A 17,441-nucleotide genomic window follows, 5' to 3' on the forward strand; every position below is an offset into this window, starting at 1 on the left:
CCTAGCTAAAATATTGATCACATGACCGTTGAACTAGCCCTCATTTTAATCAAAGTCGAACAGACAAGTTCTTTTGCTTCCCGTGCCATCGCGAGGCTAACCCCCAACGACCGTTCAGCAAACGTCGTACGGAGTCGGAACACAGAAGGCATGGCGGCGAACAGTCCCCCAAATGAGGTGAAAACCCGCTTCTGTATCATTTCCGATACGCATACATATACGCCTTTGCCACCGGACAATTGGTCTCCATTTCGATTACCTTTCCCCTCCTCAGATGTCCTCTTACACGCCGGCGACCTCACCATGGTCGGGAAGGAGAGCGAGCACCAGGCGACAATTGGTATGCTCAAGAACGCGGATGCAGAGCTAAAGATTGTCATTGCGGGGAATCATGACATCACTCTTGACGAGGACTACTATAATAGCTTCGGGTATCGTCGACACAGAACTAGGGAAGACCTGGTTAAAATCAGGGACATGTACTGCGGGGAAGAGGCGAGGAAACACGGCATCGTCTATATGGATGAGGAATTGAGAACGTTCACTCTGAAAAACGGCGCCCGATTCACTGTCTATGCGTCTCCGTACCAGCCGGAATTCTGTCGATGGGCCTTCGCATACAAGCGCCATCAAGACCGATTCAACCCTGCCGTGGAAGGCTCACAATTCATTGCGCAAAACCCAATACCCGATTTTCCTACTGTGGATGTTATGATAACTCATGGGCCTCCAAGAGGGGTTATGGATGAGACCATCAGCTGTGAACCTGTCGGTTGCGACCACCTTCGACGCGCAGTTACCCGAGCTAAACCCCGCCTCCATTGTTTTGGTCATATCCATGAAGGATATGGTGCTCAACGAATGGAATGGGCGGGGGAGAAAGTAACGAATATAAAGCTTGATCAATCGACCGTGCTCAAGGATCGAGCCTCTTATATTAATGTCAGCCGCGACGGCGCTGATAATCCCTTGAAGGTGGGAGAGGAGACCTTGTTTGTCAACGCCAGCATCGTCACTGTCCAATATGACCCAGTGCATGCCCCTTGGGTTGTTGATATCGATCTACCTCGTTCGGATGATTCATGAGGCATGGAGCCTAAAATCGACCTCGCCCCTTCAGCAAATACTTTTGTTAAGGCCAGGTTTGGTGTAATTTCTCTCACGCTATTATACCAATGACCTCTTATTAATTGGATACCAATAGGAGGAGCCAGTCATCGAATCCACACTCTATCCACGGAAGTACGGACAAAATTTGTTTTCTACGTGCAACACCTCACGCAGCAGGTGCGAATAACGTAGACGGGTTCCATCCTCGCTTGGGAGTACCTGCAGTTGTTAGCCCTCCTTTGAGAGATGAAAATTTCTGTCGTTTTCTGGATATTTGCAATCATGATATAGATCCTGTATTGTTTTCGAGTTCATGGAGTTGAATTGTTTATCCTTGCGGAGGAGAAACATTGGAACTAATCATTTTATTTACAGTGAAGGTTGTTGGCCTAGTACATGATCTTCCCCAACCCCTTCTTTTATTCTACACATAGTTTGCGGATACGGATGTATATTCACGTCTCAACATATTTTTCCACCATTCCTCTCATTCACTGGATACCCCCGCCACACACGCACAAACCGAAGAAAGTCCAATTTTCTATTTCTATATAATGCTAGCTTTACTTACAGACCTTACCTCAATAGCGTTTATACCTTATTTCCATTATATCTCTGCTTCCATTTGGGTCTGTTGCACTTTCATGCTTTAGCTTCCACATTTCATCCCATCAGCAGGGGTATTGAGTTGTCACAATCAATCGAATTCGTACCCTATTCCCAGCTAACCATTCAGAATGGCAAGACCCAGTCTGGACGACATTGCAGATACTGAGCACAACGAGGAGATTCTATGGATAAACGACTCGCGAGGCTGCGGGATTCCTGTCGTCAGTCCATTCGAGGAGACAATATCAGAAGACACAATCATCATTTTTTCCATTTGCAATTATGTCGAGAATTCTGGTTCAAAATGCCCTATCCTCTCTAGCAATCCACCAGACTTTGAATCTGGGGAGCCAAGTCCCTTCGTAGACTATATCAAGCTATCTCGTATCATAAAGTCGAATAGGGATAGAATTACTCCAGACGATATTGTCGTTTTTCAAGAACTGGCCCATTGTCGCCGTGCGTATTTCACCGCCTACAACCTCTTCTTCAAATCAGACAACACGCTCCGCGACCTCTTCGCTGAAAGGTGTCAGCTGTTCAAGACATCGCAAATCGTTGTTAAGAATCCGGATAAGTTTACGATCGAGAGTCGACGAGATATATCCGAACGTGTCGGGATTAATGTGCGCAATTGCGCCGCAGAAAAGAAAATGCACGCCATTTGGCTTCGGGACATCGCTGCATGTACCGCACGGCTTGCAGGAATCAAGCATAAAGCGGCCTCAATACTTCGTGGAATCTGGGACAAAAGCTCTAAATCTCAGCGTCAAAGGAAGAAAACGTCGAACGGGATGGCCACAGGCATTAGAACCCACAATATGGGCGGTAGCGGCGCCTTGAAAACACGCTCTCCTTCCCCTATGCCACGATCAGTAAAGCTGATAACAAGTAATGGTATCTCCAAGGGACGTCCATACAACCTCCAACCTGCAGGCCTAGCTGTTGGCAATAAAATGAACTCAGTGGATGAGCTAAAGGAAGGCTTTAAGTGCAACGTACCTCAGCCATACCACACTCCTGTCCCCTCACTGCCGATTCTCACCCCCGCGCTTCTCATTTTTGGGAAGGACTAGGGGAAACCACGCCTCCTATGCTGCGCTCTGCAATGGAGGAACTCTAGCCCGTTTTTTTTATATCTTGAGTAGTTTTCCCACTTACCGCCCCGTCAGTTCTGCGTTCCAGTTCTTGCTGCTCTATTGTGCAGCTTGTGCTTGGATGAGCAAGCCAGCGACCTGGAAGCCTATAGTGGCCTCGTGATTCACGATGGTTCGTTCTACGTCCCTTCATTCAGAATATCTGCCTCCTTCCATCTAAAATGTTGGGCGCTTCGGGTTTTATTCTTGTGTAGTATCATGGCCCTGTGAAGTACTGTTTGTGAATGTTTCTTATCTGCCTGTTCTAATTTTTTATTAGTTAATTGTTCCAGGTATTAGTTAGGTGGAGGACGATTGTTAACTTAAAACGTTTTACAAATTTTGATTCTGTGCCGCGAACGCGAGGTAGGGTACACTCACTCTCACACACACTCTCTCTTTTTTTGCTCTTTCTTCCGCTCACTTAAACCTCTAATCTTATTGACACTTTTGCCTTTCGTGTTTGATTCTCTCGAAGATATGATTGGGCCTGGAACCTAATGGATGGGGGGAGGATCCGAAGCGCGCCCTGAGTTAGGACAACGAAACATTGACAGGAGGATGTAGATTGTTCTGCTTGCAATGAAACAAAACTATGTTACCTCCATTCCACGAATCATACGTTCAAAATTAACCAGGAAAACTACTGCACCTCGCCGGAAAAGGAATGTAGCTGAAGAGGTAGTAATTTCGTATAGCTACGTGAGTCACTTTCATTGGGCGCATATATCCAATTTGAATAGCATGATGTCCCGGAAACAAAGTTCTGTCCCTGGGCCTCTGTCTCTATTCGAATCGATGCACGACTTCTATTAACTATTGAGGAGAATATTCGATTTAACATGATAATACACTGCACACGGCAAGGGCCATGCCTCCTGGTATCTGTCTAACAGTAGCCCCGCTCGGTATGTCATATTCAAACAATCTAGGCGCCCTCCAGGATTGATTCTGGGGTAGGGTCCACTTGATGGCACGCTTTAATCAAATCCCATGCGGTTGTTTTTATGGGATGAAAAAGTCCGATGTCGTTCTACGCCTCGGTTGCTGAGACAGGCCATCACATTGCGCGATGTATGGCTGGCTGCTCAGCATGAAGTCTCCCATCCAGATATCAAGGCTGTGCTTGTTGTGGTCGGATCGATACTAAGAAATGCAGGTGATATGGAGTATTGAGGTTTGGAGGCCTGCAACGAGAAGGAATTTGTCAAGGCACTCCCTGATTAGTTCATAAAGGATAGAGCGATAACTGTACTGTAATCCAAAATAAAAGAATCAATGGTATCTTTTCCTGCGTCGTATTTACGCACAATGACATTCTCAAAATTATTCCCCCTGTTTATCGTTCATGTTTTCTGTATTTTCCATGTGAAGATCTTTGTTGTTGCTGATGGAGATCCTGTAGACGGATAGGACTCCCAAGACCGCAATACAGAGCTGAATACCTAGTTGAGAAGCTGCATGAATGCCATTTAGTGATGAGAGAATTTTTTTTGGGGTATTCAACAAGCGATTACGCTGTTAACTCCTCCGTGGATATCCTAGGACTGCTGCGTGCCAGATTCCCACGGAGATGGACAGTGCTTTGGATTGCTCATCCGACAAGGGGACACGATGTTTCAATCCTCGTTTCCTGCTAGTTGAGCAAATGTGGGGTGTGTTTGATGAGACGGGGCTTTCCCTGCCAATTTGCATCCATCCAGAAGGGGTTTTCTGACGCAGGAACATGAAAAAAAAAAAAAAAAAAAAAAAAAAACCAGGTATTATGCTTGCTGCGAACTCGGAGCCCGAAGTCCCGCTTTTCCAATATTCCAACCTGAATGAGGATTCATTCCTCATTCAGCACTTAATGGCCCGCCAAACTCCTATCTTCGACAGAATCTCACGAATTCTCCCTTTCGTTGTTGCGGCACAAGTAGCAGCAGACCCAAATCAACGACGTCATCACATCAAATCTATCCGATGTTGATGGGTGCGGAGAGTGTTGTTCCATTGGAAGGCGGTCGATCGGCCAATGCGACGAGACGATGATACCATCAACATGGTCAGTCAACGGCCACAATGGCAGAGCGGACGAGCTGCAGTGCAGGGGCTCGCGGCTTGTTTTTTACAGATGCTGGAAGGTCATTTTACGCCCCTTTAGCGTAGTTGTTTAGTCTGCGGGGAAAGTTCGTGATAGGATTTTACCCCTGACTACCCTTGATGGGTCGGCAGCAAGAACGCAACCAATTCCTTTAGGCATCATCATCACCACCATCACCATCATTCTCTTATCTGGGCCTCTACGGTTGACAGTTTCCACGCGGCTGTTCTGTGCCCCTTTATCTTCTCTAGAACCTCATATTCTTCCTCCCCGGAGTTCTTCACACATTCCTGCCTCCTGATTTACTAATCATTAGACAGCTGGGCTAGACCACCACAGATGGCGCCGCTTAAATACCTACAGAACTTTATATCACAACGGAATTGACCTCCAGCACATTCCGTGGAACCTGTCAACTTCTGATTACGACAAGGAACAGCCATAGGCGCAACAACCAAGAAGTGTGGCGGGGCTTGCAAATATCGGTAAACGCCAACGAAATGAAGGGCATATCAAGATGTGAAGCCGGGAATCATTGTTTAGCCTGCAATTTTCGCCCTCCATCAAACCAATCCTTAGAAATACGAACCTGAAAAATGTTGCCCCGTATCAATTTCCAGAAGACTCTCTTCCGCTCCTCCGATCGAACTAGTTATTTCAAATTTGAAGAACACCCCCTCCTTCACATCAAATTAGTGAGTGATGCATGGCCAAGGTGATGTTGGGCACACTGAAAACCAATATATATGAGAGCAGACCCACGCTTCAACATGTGGCATTCAATCCTATTTCTGATCATCTCATCCTTCTTTGTTTGGGATATGATCGATGTGCGATATGCTGAGATGGCGATGGTTGGGGCGTCAAAGCGTTATTTTGCAGCCACAGCAATTAGATATCAGGAAATGAAATCGTATGCACACTCAAGGCCGTTGAAGCCAGGATGTGATGTGGCGTTGTCGCTAACCCTGTCGTATCTAGGCTGGAGATGGCACATTTTCGAGCGATCATGGCTTGCGCTATCCTGCTAGCCACAACCTCCATAAGCACCATAATTCACATCAAGGGACATAGCTCATTGGTCTCCCCACAGTTACAGTGACTCTTAACATGTCGATGTTGCATCAACAATTGCCCGGCTGTCAACTCTCGGAAGGCTGAGGAATGTTGGAGCTGGTCCCTCCAAACACCAACCCACCAACTATGGCGGCCATTCCGCGCAGAGCATGGGGTTTTCTTTCGTTCCGTTGGGGAATGCGGAAGAATGCTTCATGTGCCGTTCACGCAATTACCTAAGCCCAATGTCACACTGCGTTGGGCATTACACAAAGCCCTCTCAACGTGGAGGCTTCTCTCTGTACCTTCACTCGTATTCTTGGCTGAGGTTGCATGAAATTGGGAAACCAGGTTTGTGGATCTCCAAGGACCGTCTTCCCGCTTTCTGTTTTTTTTCGGTTTGGCTGTGGAGTCCCGGTAAAGTAGCCCGGGAGCTCCAGAAGGGTGTCGATCAATCAGCCCCAGTTGCTATATAAGGCACGCTGCTCCGCTCCCGAAAGGAAAAAAAATTATCAGCAACCGAATCCAAGCCCAGTCCTGCCTTCAACTGAGCGACATTAGTTTGACCCTCCCAACATGCACCTCCGGCGGCTGCTACAGGCCGCGGCCACAGCTATATGCTTGGCAGGTGTTGCAGTTGAGGCTGTCGATGTTAACCCACTACCCGCTCCCGCTGATATCACCTGGGGGACTTCCGGGCCCATCCATATCAGTGAAAGACTTGAGTTTAGAGGACCCAACAACAATCTTCTCAGGGCCGCCTGGAGGCGCGCATCTGACGCAATCAGAACTATCAGATGGACTCCTGCCGTGGTCGAAAAACCAATTCCAACATTTGAGCCGTTCCCGGGCAGTTCAAAGGCACGGCGCGACAGCGTTTGGCCACCCCAGCGCTCCCTGGTCAGAATGGTCAATGTTAAAGTCAAAAACGAGCAGGCCGAATTACAGCATGGCGTTGACGAATCCTACACTCTGGACATCAAAGAACGATCTAATTCTATTGATATCACTGCCAACACCATCTGGGGAGCTATGCATGCCTTTACTACACTCCAGCAGATCATCATTGCCGAGGGCTACTGGCGACTGATCGTCGAACAGCCAGTCTCCATCAAGGACCAGCCACTGTATCCGTATCGCGGCATCATGGTCGATACTGGTCGTAATTTCATTAGCCCAAAGAAAATCAGAGAACAACTGGACGGAATGGCATTAGCGAAGCTCAACGTTCTCCATTGGCACATGACTGACTCTCAGTCCTGGCCTGTCAAGATTAACCGCTATCCCCAAATGACGAAGGGCGCCTACTCCCCCCGTGAAGTATACACGCCAGAAGATATCCGCCACATTGTCCAATACGCCAGGGAACGTGGAATCCGCGTCATCCCCGAAACTGATATGCCAGGCCACTCTGCAAAGGGTTGGGAGCAAGTCGATCCTAAGATGGTCGCTTGCGCCAATTCTTGGTGGTCTAATGATGTTTGGGCGCTTCACACTGCAGTCGAACCAAACCCAGGTCAACTCGATATCATCTACGACGGAACTTACAAGGTCGTGGAAAATGTCTACAAGGAGCTCAGTACTCATTTCCCCGATAATTTCTTCCACACCGGTGGCGACGAGGTGCATCCTAACTGCTTCAATTTCAGCAGCATTATCCGGGATTGGTTCGCTGAGGACTCTAAGCGTGACTTCAACGACCTACTTCAGGTATGGGTCGACAAAGCTTATCCGATTTTCAAAGACCGCCCCTCCCGTCGCCTCATCATGTGGGAAGATGTCCTTCTCGGCGGAACGCATGCGCACACTGTCCCCAAGGACGTGATCATGCAATCATGGAACCTGGGTCCAGAAAACATCAAGAAACTCACTTCTCAAGGCTACGACGTCATTGTCTCTTCTGCCGACTTCCTCTACCTTGACTGTGGTTTCGGAGGCTGGGTCGGCAATGATGACAGATACAATGTCATGTTCAACCCAGACCCAGCCACACCAAACTTCAACTACCTTGGACCTGGCGGCTCGTGGTGCGCCCCGTACAAGACCTGGCAACGTATCTACGATTACGACTTCACCGTCGGTCTCACCGAGGACGAGAAGAAGCATGTCATTGGCGCTTCGGCACCGCTGTGGTCTGAGCAGGTTGACGATGTGGTGATTTCGACAAAGTTCTGGCCCCGCGCTGCGGCTTTGGGCGAGCTGCTATGGTCTGGCAATCGTGACAAGGAGGGCAAGAAGCGCACGACCAAGATGACTAGCCGGATTCTGAACTTCAGAGAGTACTTGTTGGCAAATAACATTCAGGCGGCACCATTGCAGCCCAAGTATTGTCTCCAGAACCCGCATGCGTGTGACTTGAATTACAATCAATCCGTGATTGAGTAAGTGGTTGAGTGTTTCCACTGGTACAATTGATGATGGTGATGTTGTGGCTTCTTTATTTCATTACATGGACATATTTTGCATCATCCCATTCCTTGTGCTTGTCTGCATATTTCCTTTCCTCTCTTCCAACACACATGCACATGCCATGTTCCATCTGACTACATTAATTGCTGCATTGCAGCTCATTATGTATTTATTTTACTTTTTGGTTGCTCACTCCACCTGCGTGCTAGCAGTATGGTGGTTAGCACCAAGTAGTCTTTGGATTGCAATTCCCCTTTTAATCAAAGGAAAACCAGAGTGGTAATATTTAACCACTCTGTTTCTTGTGTATTCGCAATGCAGCACTTGTAGTAGATATACTTTTTAACCTGCACCAAAAACCAATGCGAAGATCAATGGCAGGCTCATTAGGATCAAGTTTGAATTTTAACCCAAACTAGTCTGTGTTAGCACATACCAAGTAAGGATTAGGTGAAAGAGAGCTAAACCAAAATCAACTCTCACACCATGGGAAGTATGGGGATGATTATAAAGAAAATAAATAGGGCTAGAAATTGAGGAGGGAAAGAGAGGAGTGGGCTAAGTAGTTTAAACGCAGATCCTGTCAGGGTGAAGACTTGGAAAACTGTCTAACTGATATACTGCCGTCTGGTGTATATTCAGGCCACGAAAATAAATTATATAAAGATATCACGGAGCCAAAGCCGATTGTAGTGGAGTTGAATGGAAGGAGGCTAAGATATATGATCCAAATGAGAAAGAAAGGATGAAAAAAAAAAAAAACCGCCCATCTTGTAACCGCATCACGCAAGTCGGGGCGGGGTTTGTCCTCGTACTATCTTCATATATCCAGCATAGCAATAAAAACAAAATATATGGGAATCAAGGGGATGAATATAAGTATAAGTAGTCGAAAAAGAAAAAGGGGTAAGCGAGGCAACCAAGTACCTTTGAACAAAAAATTCAAACAAGAGAAGAGAAGAGAAGAGAAGAAACACTCATCTCGTGAAAAATTATACGTATATGCCCAATATAAATTATTAAAAAATTATCTCTCTGTGCATTCACTCCTCTCGCAACACCTCACCGGCCCTAACTCCATCCCGCACATTATATCGACTCGTCTTCCTCCCAACTTTCAACATGCTGAGTCGCTTCATCATTGAATCTCGAACTCCACCACCACCGTTACTATCAGCAACAGATGCAGCAGCGGCAACATCTGCTGTCACCGTGGCGCCAACATTCGCTCCGTGGGAATTATAAACGGTATGCTTGCTATTGTTATTTTGAACCGTCGTAGTCATAGTCGTCGGCACCGGCATTGTCACTTTTGTAACAAGCCGTTCCGACGTGACCGGACGACCGTTATTATTGGAACTCGCACTCGCGATCGTAGAATTGTTTTTATTATTGCTGCTGCTCTTGGTTCCACGGCCTGCATTCGATACCGCTCGAGTAAGTTGGCTCACTTTTGTAGCGGCATTGCTAATGCTGTTACTGACACCAACGTTGTCGTTGTTCTCCGCATTAGATGGCTGGGGGGCAATATTGCCATTTTTCTCATCCTGTGATCGAGAAGATCGCGCACGTTCTGTTATCCGTTGCTGTGTTGTGCGAATATCTTCAGTAGAAGTCGCAGGCGCAGAGACCGATAAGCTATTCTTGCGCACATCGATTCCACCGCCACCACCAAACCAGCTACGTCGCTTTGACCCGGAGTCGCGGTTCCTATTGCGTGACCGACGGCTTGCAGAGCGGCTGAGTCCGACGGATACGGGATCCGTGGCCTCCGTTTTTGCAGTCGACGGGCGCGATGTGTGGGTGCCGTTCAGCTTAGATTCGGATTGCCGTCGTGCCTCGTTAATGGTAGAGGCAGTGATTGTAGAGTTTGAGTTAGTGGCGGAATGGTTGGAACGTTTGAAAGGATTCAGACTGATCCGGTGGGTGGTGATGGTTTTCTCGTGGGATTTATTAGTAGCGGAAGGGGTTTCAAACCGACGCGTACTGCGGATGAGTTCCTGTTCGGGGCTGGTGGAACGGGGTTGGGTTAAAGGCTGTGGTCGAGGAGCAATTAGCGGTTCAGGGCGACTGCTAAGAAGGCTAAGAGGTTCTCCACTTTCAGGAGCACTGAAGACAGGAGTAAGAGAGGCAACCTCTGGGGCAAACACGACCTGGAAACGGCTGCTAAGTTCCGCCTGGGTAGCTTGGTAAGCAGGACGATTGTACAGTGCGAGGCAACGTTTCAGTGCAAGAGTATGATCGATCAAAGCAACGGCCATTGCGTTGTTCAGAGGGTTGGCGGGATGTGGAGCCTGCTCCTCAGTCCCGCCATCTTCTGAATTCATATAGGCTTTACTCTCGTCTACTATAAATTGTCGATAAAGCGCAACACAGCTTGAAGGAGATGACTCAAGATCAAGAAGGCGGCTTAGAACTTCTGTTAAGCCTGTCAAATTGAAGTCCTCCCCAGACGAGGCTTGCCTCTCAAGTATCATGAGCTCCTGGGTTTTGCGCCAGGTTCGCTCAATTGCTGTTTGGAGAGGGGTAAGGGCTATTTCCTCCGCCGAGATGATTTCACTTCTCCGAAGTATATTCGGGAAGGGTTCAGCTGTTGTGAAAACAGTTTTGACGACCCACTGTTCCTTCACATCATTTCCACTGGTGTGTCGTTTGGAGGTTATTGAAAATTGGGAAGGCACTGAGGATAGCAAATGTTCTCGGACTGAATAGGGCACCTTAGATCGCTGGTAGACAGGGTGAGTCATATCTTTTTGTACACTGACAGCAGAAATTCGCAAGAATTGTCCCTCAAGATCGTCTATATCATCCGAAGACACGATATGGGCGGCTGGGTATTGTTTTTGCATACGGTCAGTGAACGTCGCCATCCTATCAGTCGGAGACCCTTCGAAAATATATTGCTTATCCCTGAGGGTAGCCGGGAAGCCAAGGCCCTTGAATGTAACACGGAAATATCTTTGAGATGGACTGTTGTCTTTGACAATGGCATCGTAAATCTTTGCCATCGATGCCTGGGTTCTTGAAAGTTTGGAAAAATCAAGTACGGTGTGCTCGTAATGATGTGCAAGTTCCCGGTAGCAAGAGAGTGCATGTGCCCAAGCTTTGCCATCCTCAAAATGTTGAATGATTTCAAAATACAAAGCCTCTTTCCGCTCAAAGGACGTCTGTTCTTGGAAAACGGGGTTCGTCAGCGCAGGTACCCGCTTGGAGATATCCCAGTCATAAAGATCCGCGTGGAACTGAAGAGCAAGGCCTGCTTCAGTGTAATTACGCGCCGCAATTTGTCCAAGAGCAAGCTCGTGCACGTATCGAATAAATATATCCTCCTTTTCCATGTCTTTCATAAACTCCATAAGCTTCAGGGTATTGAGGCTCCCCGTGATATTACCATTTTGAGATGCAACCAAAAGATCCAGCAATTCGTCGACAGTTGCAACGAGTTCTTTCAACGCCACAAGGAGGTCTGCATCCGGATTTGAAGAGTTTATTTCAAAAACGTCCAGCAGCTCGTTGATAAACAGTTTCTGAGTCCCACTCTCACTGACATTCTTTGTTTTGAATAACAGGTCTAGACTGGAGATTATCTCAGCTTCCACGAATGAAAGATCTTCATTGAGTTGCCATTCGCTAACGATCATTGTCTGCAGGATCATAACGGCGACATGCCGGAGACCTTCATGGACACTGAGGCAGAGTTCGATAATAGGACAAACGAGGCTAGGGACATATTGAACTTGGTACCCGCCCAGCTTTTTCACGAGATAGCGCTCTTGTTCTTCCGAACTTGTATCCCAACCGATTGCTTCCCATGCTCTCCGTAACAAATCAGCACCGTGCTCGCGCACATCACCGGCAATTTTCCACACGGCTCGACGCTTTTGCTCTGGGAATGTCTCGAGGGTGAGCGCATCACTTGAGACGAGTTTCAGAAGAGTCTCGAGAAATAATTTCCATAGCTCCATGTCAAAATTATCCGCGTCGTCTGGCGTGGGAAGAAAAGAGCTGATCAGCATCGTTAATAGATATTCTAGACTTTTCATGGTCGATCGGTGATGATAAATATGTAGACTCAGCCACGTTGAAGGGTACGCTTCACAGCTAAGGATGGATTTATGGGTCTCGAGCGCCTGTGACAAGAACAAGGCTAGGTCATCGCCCTTCAACGATAGCGGGGTCGGATTGGGTATTGTTGCGAGCGACGCAATAATGGCTGCAAGTTCTACAAGACTCTCCTCGAATTTCTGTGTCACATTGGACTGTTTGAGTTGGAATGGGAAAGTTTTGCTGAACAGCATTGATAGCCAATTCGTTCCCTCGACACCATCGGCAACAAGAGCACAATATGATGCTACAGCCTTGGGCATGTATGCGTACATTTCGGGGGACGGATGCTTTAGTTGCTCCGCTACAATTGACGAACAGAGTCGAACCTGGTCTCGATACTGGTCAGTAGCATCGTCTGTCTGTCCCCAGTATGGAGAGAGCCAGTCGACACAGTGAGAGAATAACGCTTCTCTATCTTTTGGGCTCTCGAACAGGGGAAGCCGGATATAGTTAAGGATCAAAACCAACTTATAAAGGATAAGCATGCTCTTGACATCCTCGCAAGAATCCATGAAGCTCACAGCAATATTAATGATTTCTTCCTTGGTCAGCGCATTTGAAAGTTCGGGCAACCATGTATGAAAATGCTGTACAACCAGAGTCTTGCTGCCGACCAGTATAGGAGCAGGGTTTTGCATGAGAGCTTCCACAGACTTAAAGATGAAATGTAAATCCCGGTTGAAGGTCGATTGAACCTTTGTGATGCCGATGCCTTCCTCCTTTGCTTTCTGTTGTTCCCTGGCGTTAATGATGAATTTTAGAATATGTCGTCCAACTTTGAAGGCAGCACGAAGGTTACGAGATTGCTGTGAATCCGGTGTCGCTTGAAGAAGGCGGCAATAGCTTCGAATCAGACATGGAGTAGCAAACGGGAAGTTGAAGTGTTTTTCGGCATAGTGGTCGACCAAAGGCCCAAGGTTAAATCGACGGTCATGCACAATACCAAGGACAGTGACCAAGTCATTGAAAACTAGATCTTCATACTCTTCATTTCCAGAATTCTCCACAATAATCCCAAAGAGAGCGTCAAACACATCCCGAAGTTGTTTAACGATTTCAATTTCTGGAACGAAAACGATTCTTTTTAAAAGTTCCAGAACCTCCGTTGGCGACCGTTCTCGCCAGTTTATGAGGCCCAAAATTACGTGATCCTGTGAGTATTCTGTACTACAGAGATCCGTTTCTAGGGACAGTGTTGCTAGAGGACCAGTAACAGCTTCGTCTTTAGTAGATTCGTTCTTTCCAAGTGCACTCCAGGGAAGGGATAAATATGCGCCGCGACCATTTTCAATGTTTGAAGTAGACTTGTCGTAAGCATGCAATAACAAGGAATGAGGGCCGTCACGAATAAATGCTTGTTGGTCCCACAGAGGCATCCAGCTCAAAGCAAAGGGAAACTCAGGAGCATCAGCTATGCTCATAACAAGATGCGCAGTGGGGACTTGATCTGGGGGAATGTTCAATCGAATCGTTTGGTTCCAAGGGACGCCTCTCTCTGCAACAGTAGTTCTCCACGCAGTTTGGCCTGGTCCGTTGGAGGAAGGGTAGATACAATGTTCAATCCGTACTCCTGCCGTATTACGGACTTCGAGGGTCAACTGGAGGTTCCGTAAACCTGTAACCTGCGGGACCGGAACCTGACAGTTGATCGGATGAGAAAGCAGGGCCTCTTGTGAGATGGTTGCTCGATTAATCGTGACGTAGATATCGGATCTTGGTTTAGTTGGCGCTCCGGAAAATCCAATTCGTTTTGTGTGTGTGACGTTATGGAGGGAAGTAGGGTTGTTTCGTACAAGCGTCTCAGCATCTTCGCTAGTGAATGGGTGGAGCTGTACATGGACCCTTGCCGCGCGAAGCGATCTCACATACTGTTTTGTCGGACTATAGAGAAGGGACCGTACGATCTCATCGAAGCCATCAGAGTAGTCATCCTCTTCATCGTTTGCACGAAGGGGGGACCAGATATTAACGACCTGCTCGACCTCCCTACCTTGCTTGGCTATGGCGCTTATATCCAGTGCTCCAAGCCCCACTACTCTGATAACTGTGCGCTCTTTACCGGGGGTATCAGTTTCGCTAGGCTTGGCTGTAACCGAGTCGCTCGACTGTGGTGGATGTCTTGATTGCTCTTTTCCAATTTCAGGACCTAAACCTCTAGATTTGGCGCCCCACATCATACTACGCCTGGCCTTCAAGCTACCTTTTCCGGCGCTATTGATACCCGAAGCCACTTTATTTGATAAGGACCCATCACGGGAGCTCGATGACCGAGATTTTGGTGGTGCATTGATCCTAGGTGACTCAGATCCCAAGGCCTTGATGACAAGGTACAGCTTCGAATCGGAGTTAGATCCTTCTCCAATATCAGTAGCACTCAAGTCCGTAAAGAGGGTCTTCAACTTAGTGTTGTTAACCAACGTAGCGAAAGTTTCAGCGGTCGGCAGGTCTAAAGAGTAGGTTTCTGAAAGTTGTCGTATATCTCCATTTGCTTGTTTCAACCATAGACTGGCGGCGAGAGTGATCGAACCAGCATCCGTCCCGGAAACTGCATTCACTTCAAGAAGCAGATGATGGAGAGAGATATTATCGAGTAGAGGAGTAAGTCCACGATCAAGCATGCTCATTTCGGATTGAAGCTTGGTCAATTCCACCGCTGAATCGTCTCCAGTAAGCAAGCGGCCTCGTTGTTTTGGATCGCGAACAACCACTTCCCCGCTCAGCATTTTATTTCCCCGGACGAGATTCCACACAGTTTCTTCTCGCAAGGCCGCACGCTCTTGCGCTGTTAGGACATTGTGCAACAACTGTCGTCGTGCAAGGTCTAGTTCTAAAACAATATTCGACATATTCTCAAGAGTCGTGTATTGTCGAGTCAAGAGGAGTTGGTGTATATTTGTAGAATGCCATTCCCGTAAACATGACGCGATTTCGTCCACGAGAGGCTCTGCGGCCGAAGTGGGCGTTTCATCACCAATTTTCAGCATGGGGACAGGGGCAGGTGGTTTAACAGCGCTAGGGTCACGGGGGCCTAAGGATATCGGTGTCAATGGCAAAGAAGGGGACACAGATCGTCGGCTACCTCCTTTTTCCTCTAGTTTTATAATTGTAATTTGGGATATCTTCCGCGACGCTTTAAGGTCACCTACGCTAGTGGCAAGCGTCCTGCCATCCGTGAGGGAAAAACTGTCAGGGGATGCGGTGCTGGTTCTCGAGCCAGCATATTTTCTTGGAGGGAGCTGAGTGCTCAATCTGCCGTCTCTTGACCCGTCTACATCACCTAGGACCTCTCGCACCTCCACGCAATTTTTGGGAAAGATTCCTGAGAATACCCTTGCCTCGAGCGTGCGCCCCTTCACGCTGGTTAAGCCCGCCAGTAGTGAAGGAGGCGCAACGAGATAACCCCGATACCAAGATCCATTAGCCCCTCCTTGTTCAATTATGTAAAGTTCATCGCCAAGTTCTAGTGGGAGGTCCGCGGGAGACGAAGGCTGGAAGGGATAGATTGCGACAGCGAATGCAATCCGAGGAAGAGGTCGCCAGGGCATGATTTGTGATTGACGAAAGTAAGGAAATCGGAACCGCGTGGTGGGGATTAAAAATTAAAACCCGTGAAGGGGAAAGGATCAAAGAGGTATTGGAGAAAGACAGGATAGAAGAAAGAGCTCTTGCGGGATTGCGAGAGTATTCATTCAGAACCTGATCGCTTCGTGACACGGTTTGCGGAAGCGGCAGCTAGTTCATGTATGGCAAAGGAATCCGCGAATTCCAACCACGACGGGGAAATAAACTAGCTCGAGTCAGTCAATGCATCAATTACTATATTTTTTCCATAACAAGCTGAGGAATAAAACCATATATTTCGGGAGGAAGAGGGGAATGAAATGGGAATAAGCAATCATATTGGGGTGACAGTTCATACTAGACGTCCACTCCTCGAAGAAAATATTTCAATCGAAAGTGCTTCCCCAGATCGATCCCCTGGGATGCACGGACAAATATTGCCCCCCACCAAAAACGAGGAGAAGCTTGACTTTCCACGATGCCGGCCTGGCCTTGAGATATTGGAAAGAACCCTGTTTTGCCTGTTGTTGGTAATGGCCAGAGGGAGGGGAGAAGCAAATGGATTAATTGCTAGCAGTTCCCGCTGTGGACTTCTGCCGCGGTTGGATAGTTCCAGAAAGTATTGGGTTTGGAGCAAGATGCCCTTGTCAGCTTTCTCCTATTTCTTGGATAGCGAGTCGGCTAGTGCAGGGAGCTAAAAGAGGGTGGATGCTGTGATAGGCGCACTTGGCCGTTGTTGGCTGGAGAAAGTCCTGGAAGCTGTGGAATACGGAGTATTAGATATTCAATTGGGGATGTCAATCACCTTGGGCACAGACAACTATTATTTAACACAAAGGGTCGATGTTTGGCTGACTCTTGGGACAAATATTTCATATTTTTGTTGCCCTAGACAAGCTTGCTTCCGTGCCCCCAACTTCTAGCTCTCAGCGGAACCAGAGCCCGCCACAAAACTCTGCACAGGGCACAGAGTAAGCTACCCTACAACTTTTTCGGCTTAACTGCCAGGGCATCACGGTAACTAAAATAAATAATATATGCTACTATTATTGTTAGTTGGCTGTGAGCACGGGGCGCCGTCGAATAAAAGCGTTCTTTTCTTGAGAACAGAAACTGTCCATTCATTCTCGGTATTAGGTAACCTCAAGAAGAGTTAGAGTTAGTTAACGAGTTAGTTAGCCCAAGAAGTGTCCTGCGCGTTCTTTGCTACTAGTATTTACTTATTAATTTTTTTTCGTGGAAATAGTGCGGATAATTAATGGATTCTAGCTGTTCCATGTCCTTTATATGGAGTACCGTGGTAGTATGGGTAAACCCAGTCCAGGTTCCCCTGACAGCCTACAGCGCCACCAGAAACAGGATAAGAAGAA

The 17,441-nt window shown here is 47.5% G+C and overlaps 4 protein-coding genes across 4 annotated transcripts; 3 read left to right on the top strand and 1 right to left on the bottom strand.

The window, feature by feature from the left end:
* Positions 1-21: 21 nt before the first annotated feature.
* Positions 22-1,086, top strand: HCBG_06220 (serine/threonine phosphatase; the record flags this gene model as incomplete). The annotated part of the gene is made up of 1 exon (XM_045433269.1): positions 22-1,086. One exon carries the CDS (start codon positions 22-24, stop codon positions 1,084-1,086), a length of 1,065 nt encoding a protein of 354 aa, XP_045286437.1.
* A 761-nt stretch (positions 1,087-1,847) lies between these two features.
* Positions 1,848-2,795, top strand: HCBG_06221 (uncharacterized protein; the record flags this gene model as incomplete). Its single annotated transcript, XM_045433270.1, has 1 exon — positions 1,848-2,795. One exon carries the CDS (start codon positions 1,848-1,850, stop codon positions 2,793-2,795), a length of 948 nt encoding a protein of 315 aa, XP_045286438.1.
* Positions 2,796-6,247: 3,452 nt separating this feature from the next.
* On the top strand, positions 6,248-8,740 carry HCBG_06222 (chitobiase; the record flags this gene model as incomplete). Its single annotated transcript, XM_045433271.1, has 1 exon — positions 6,248-8,740. The coding sequence occupies one exon, from the start codon at positions 6,571-6,573 to the stop codon at positions 8,377-8,379; it is 1,809 nt and encodes a 602-aa protein (XP_045286439.1).
* Positions 8,741-9,446: 706 nt separating this feature from the next.
* HCBG_06223 (uncharacterized protein) lies at positions 9,447-16,055 on the bottom strand (the record flags this gene model as incomplete). Its single annotated transcript, XM_045433272.1, has 1 exon — positions 9,447-16,055. The coding sequence occupies one exon, from the start codon at positions 16,053-16,055 to the stop codon at positions 9,447-9,449; it is 6,609 nt and encodes a 2,202-aa protein (XP_045286440.1).
* Positions 16,056-17,441: the final 1,386 nt, after the last annotated feature.

Source organism: Histoplasma capsulatum (genome assembly GCF_000150115.1).
Source record: "Histoplasma capsulatum G186AR genomic scaffold supercont2.8, whole genome shotgun sequence".
In the NCBI taxonomy this organism is placed as follows: domain Eukaryota; kingdom Fungi; phylum Ascomycota; class Eurotiomycetes; order Onygenales; family Ajellomycetaceae; genus Histoplasma; species Histoplasma capsulatum.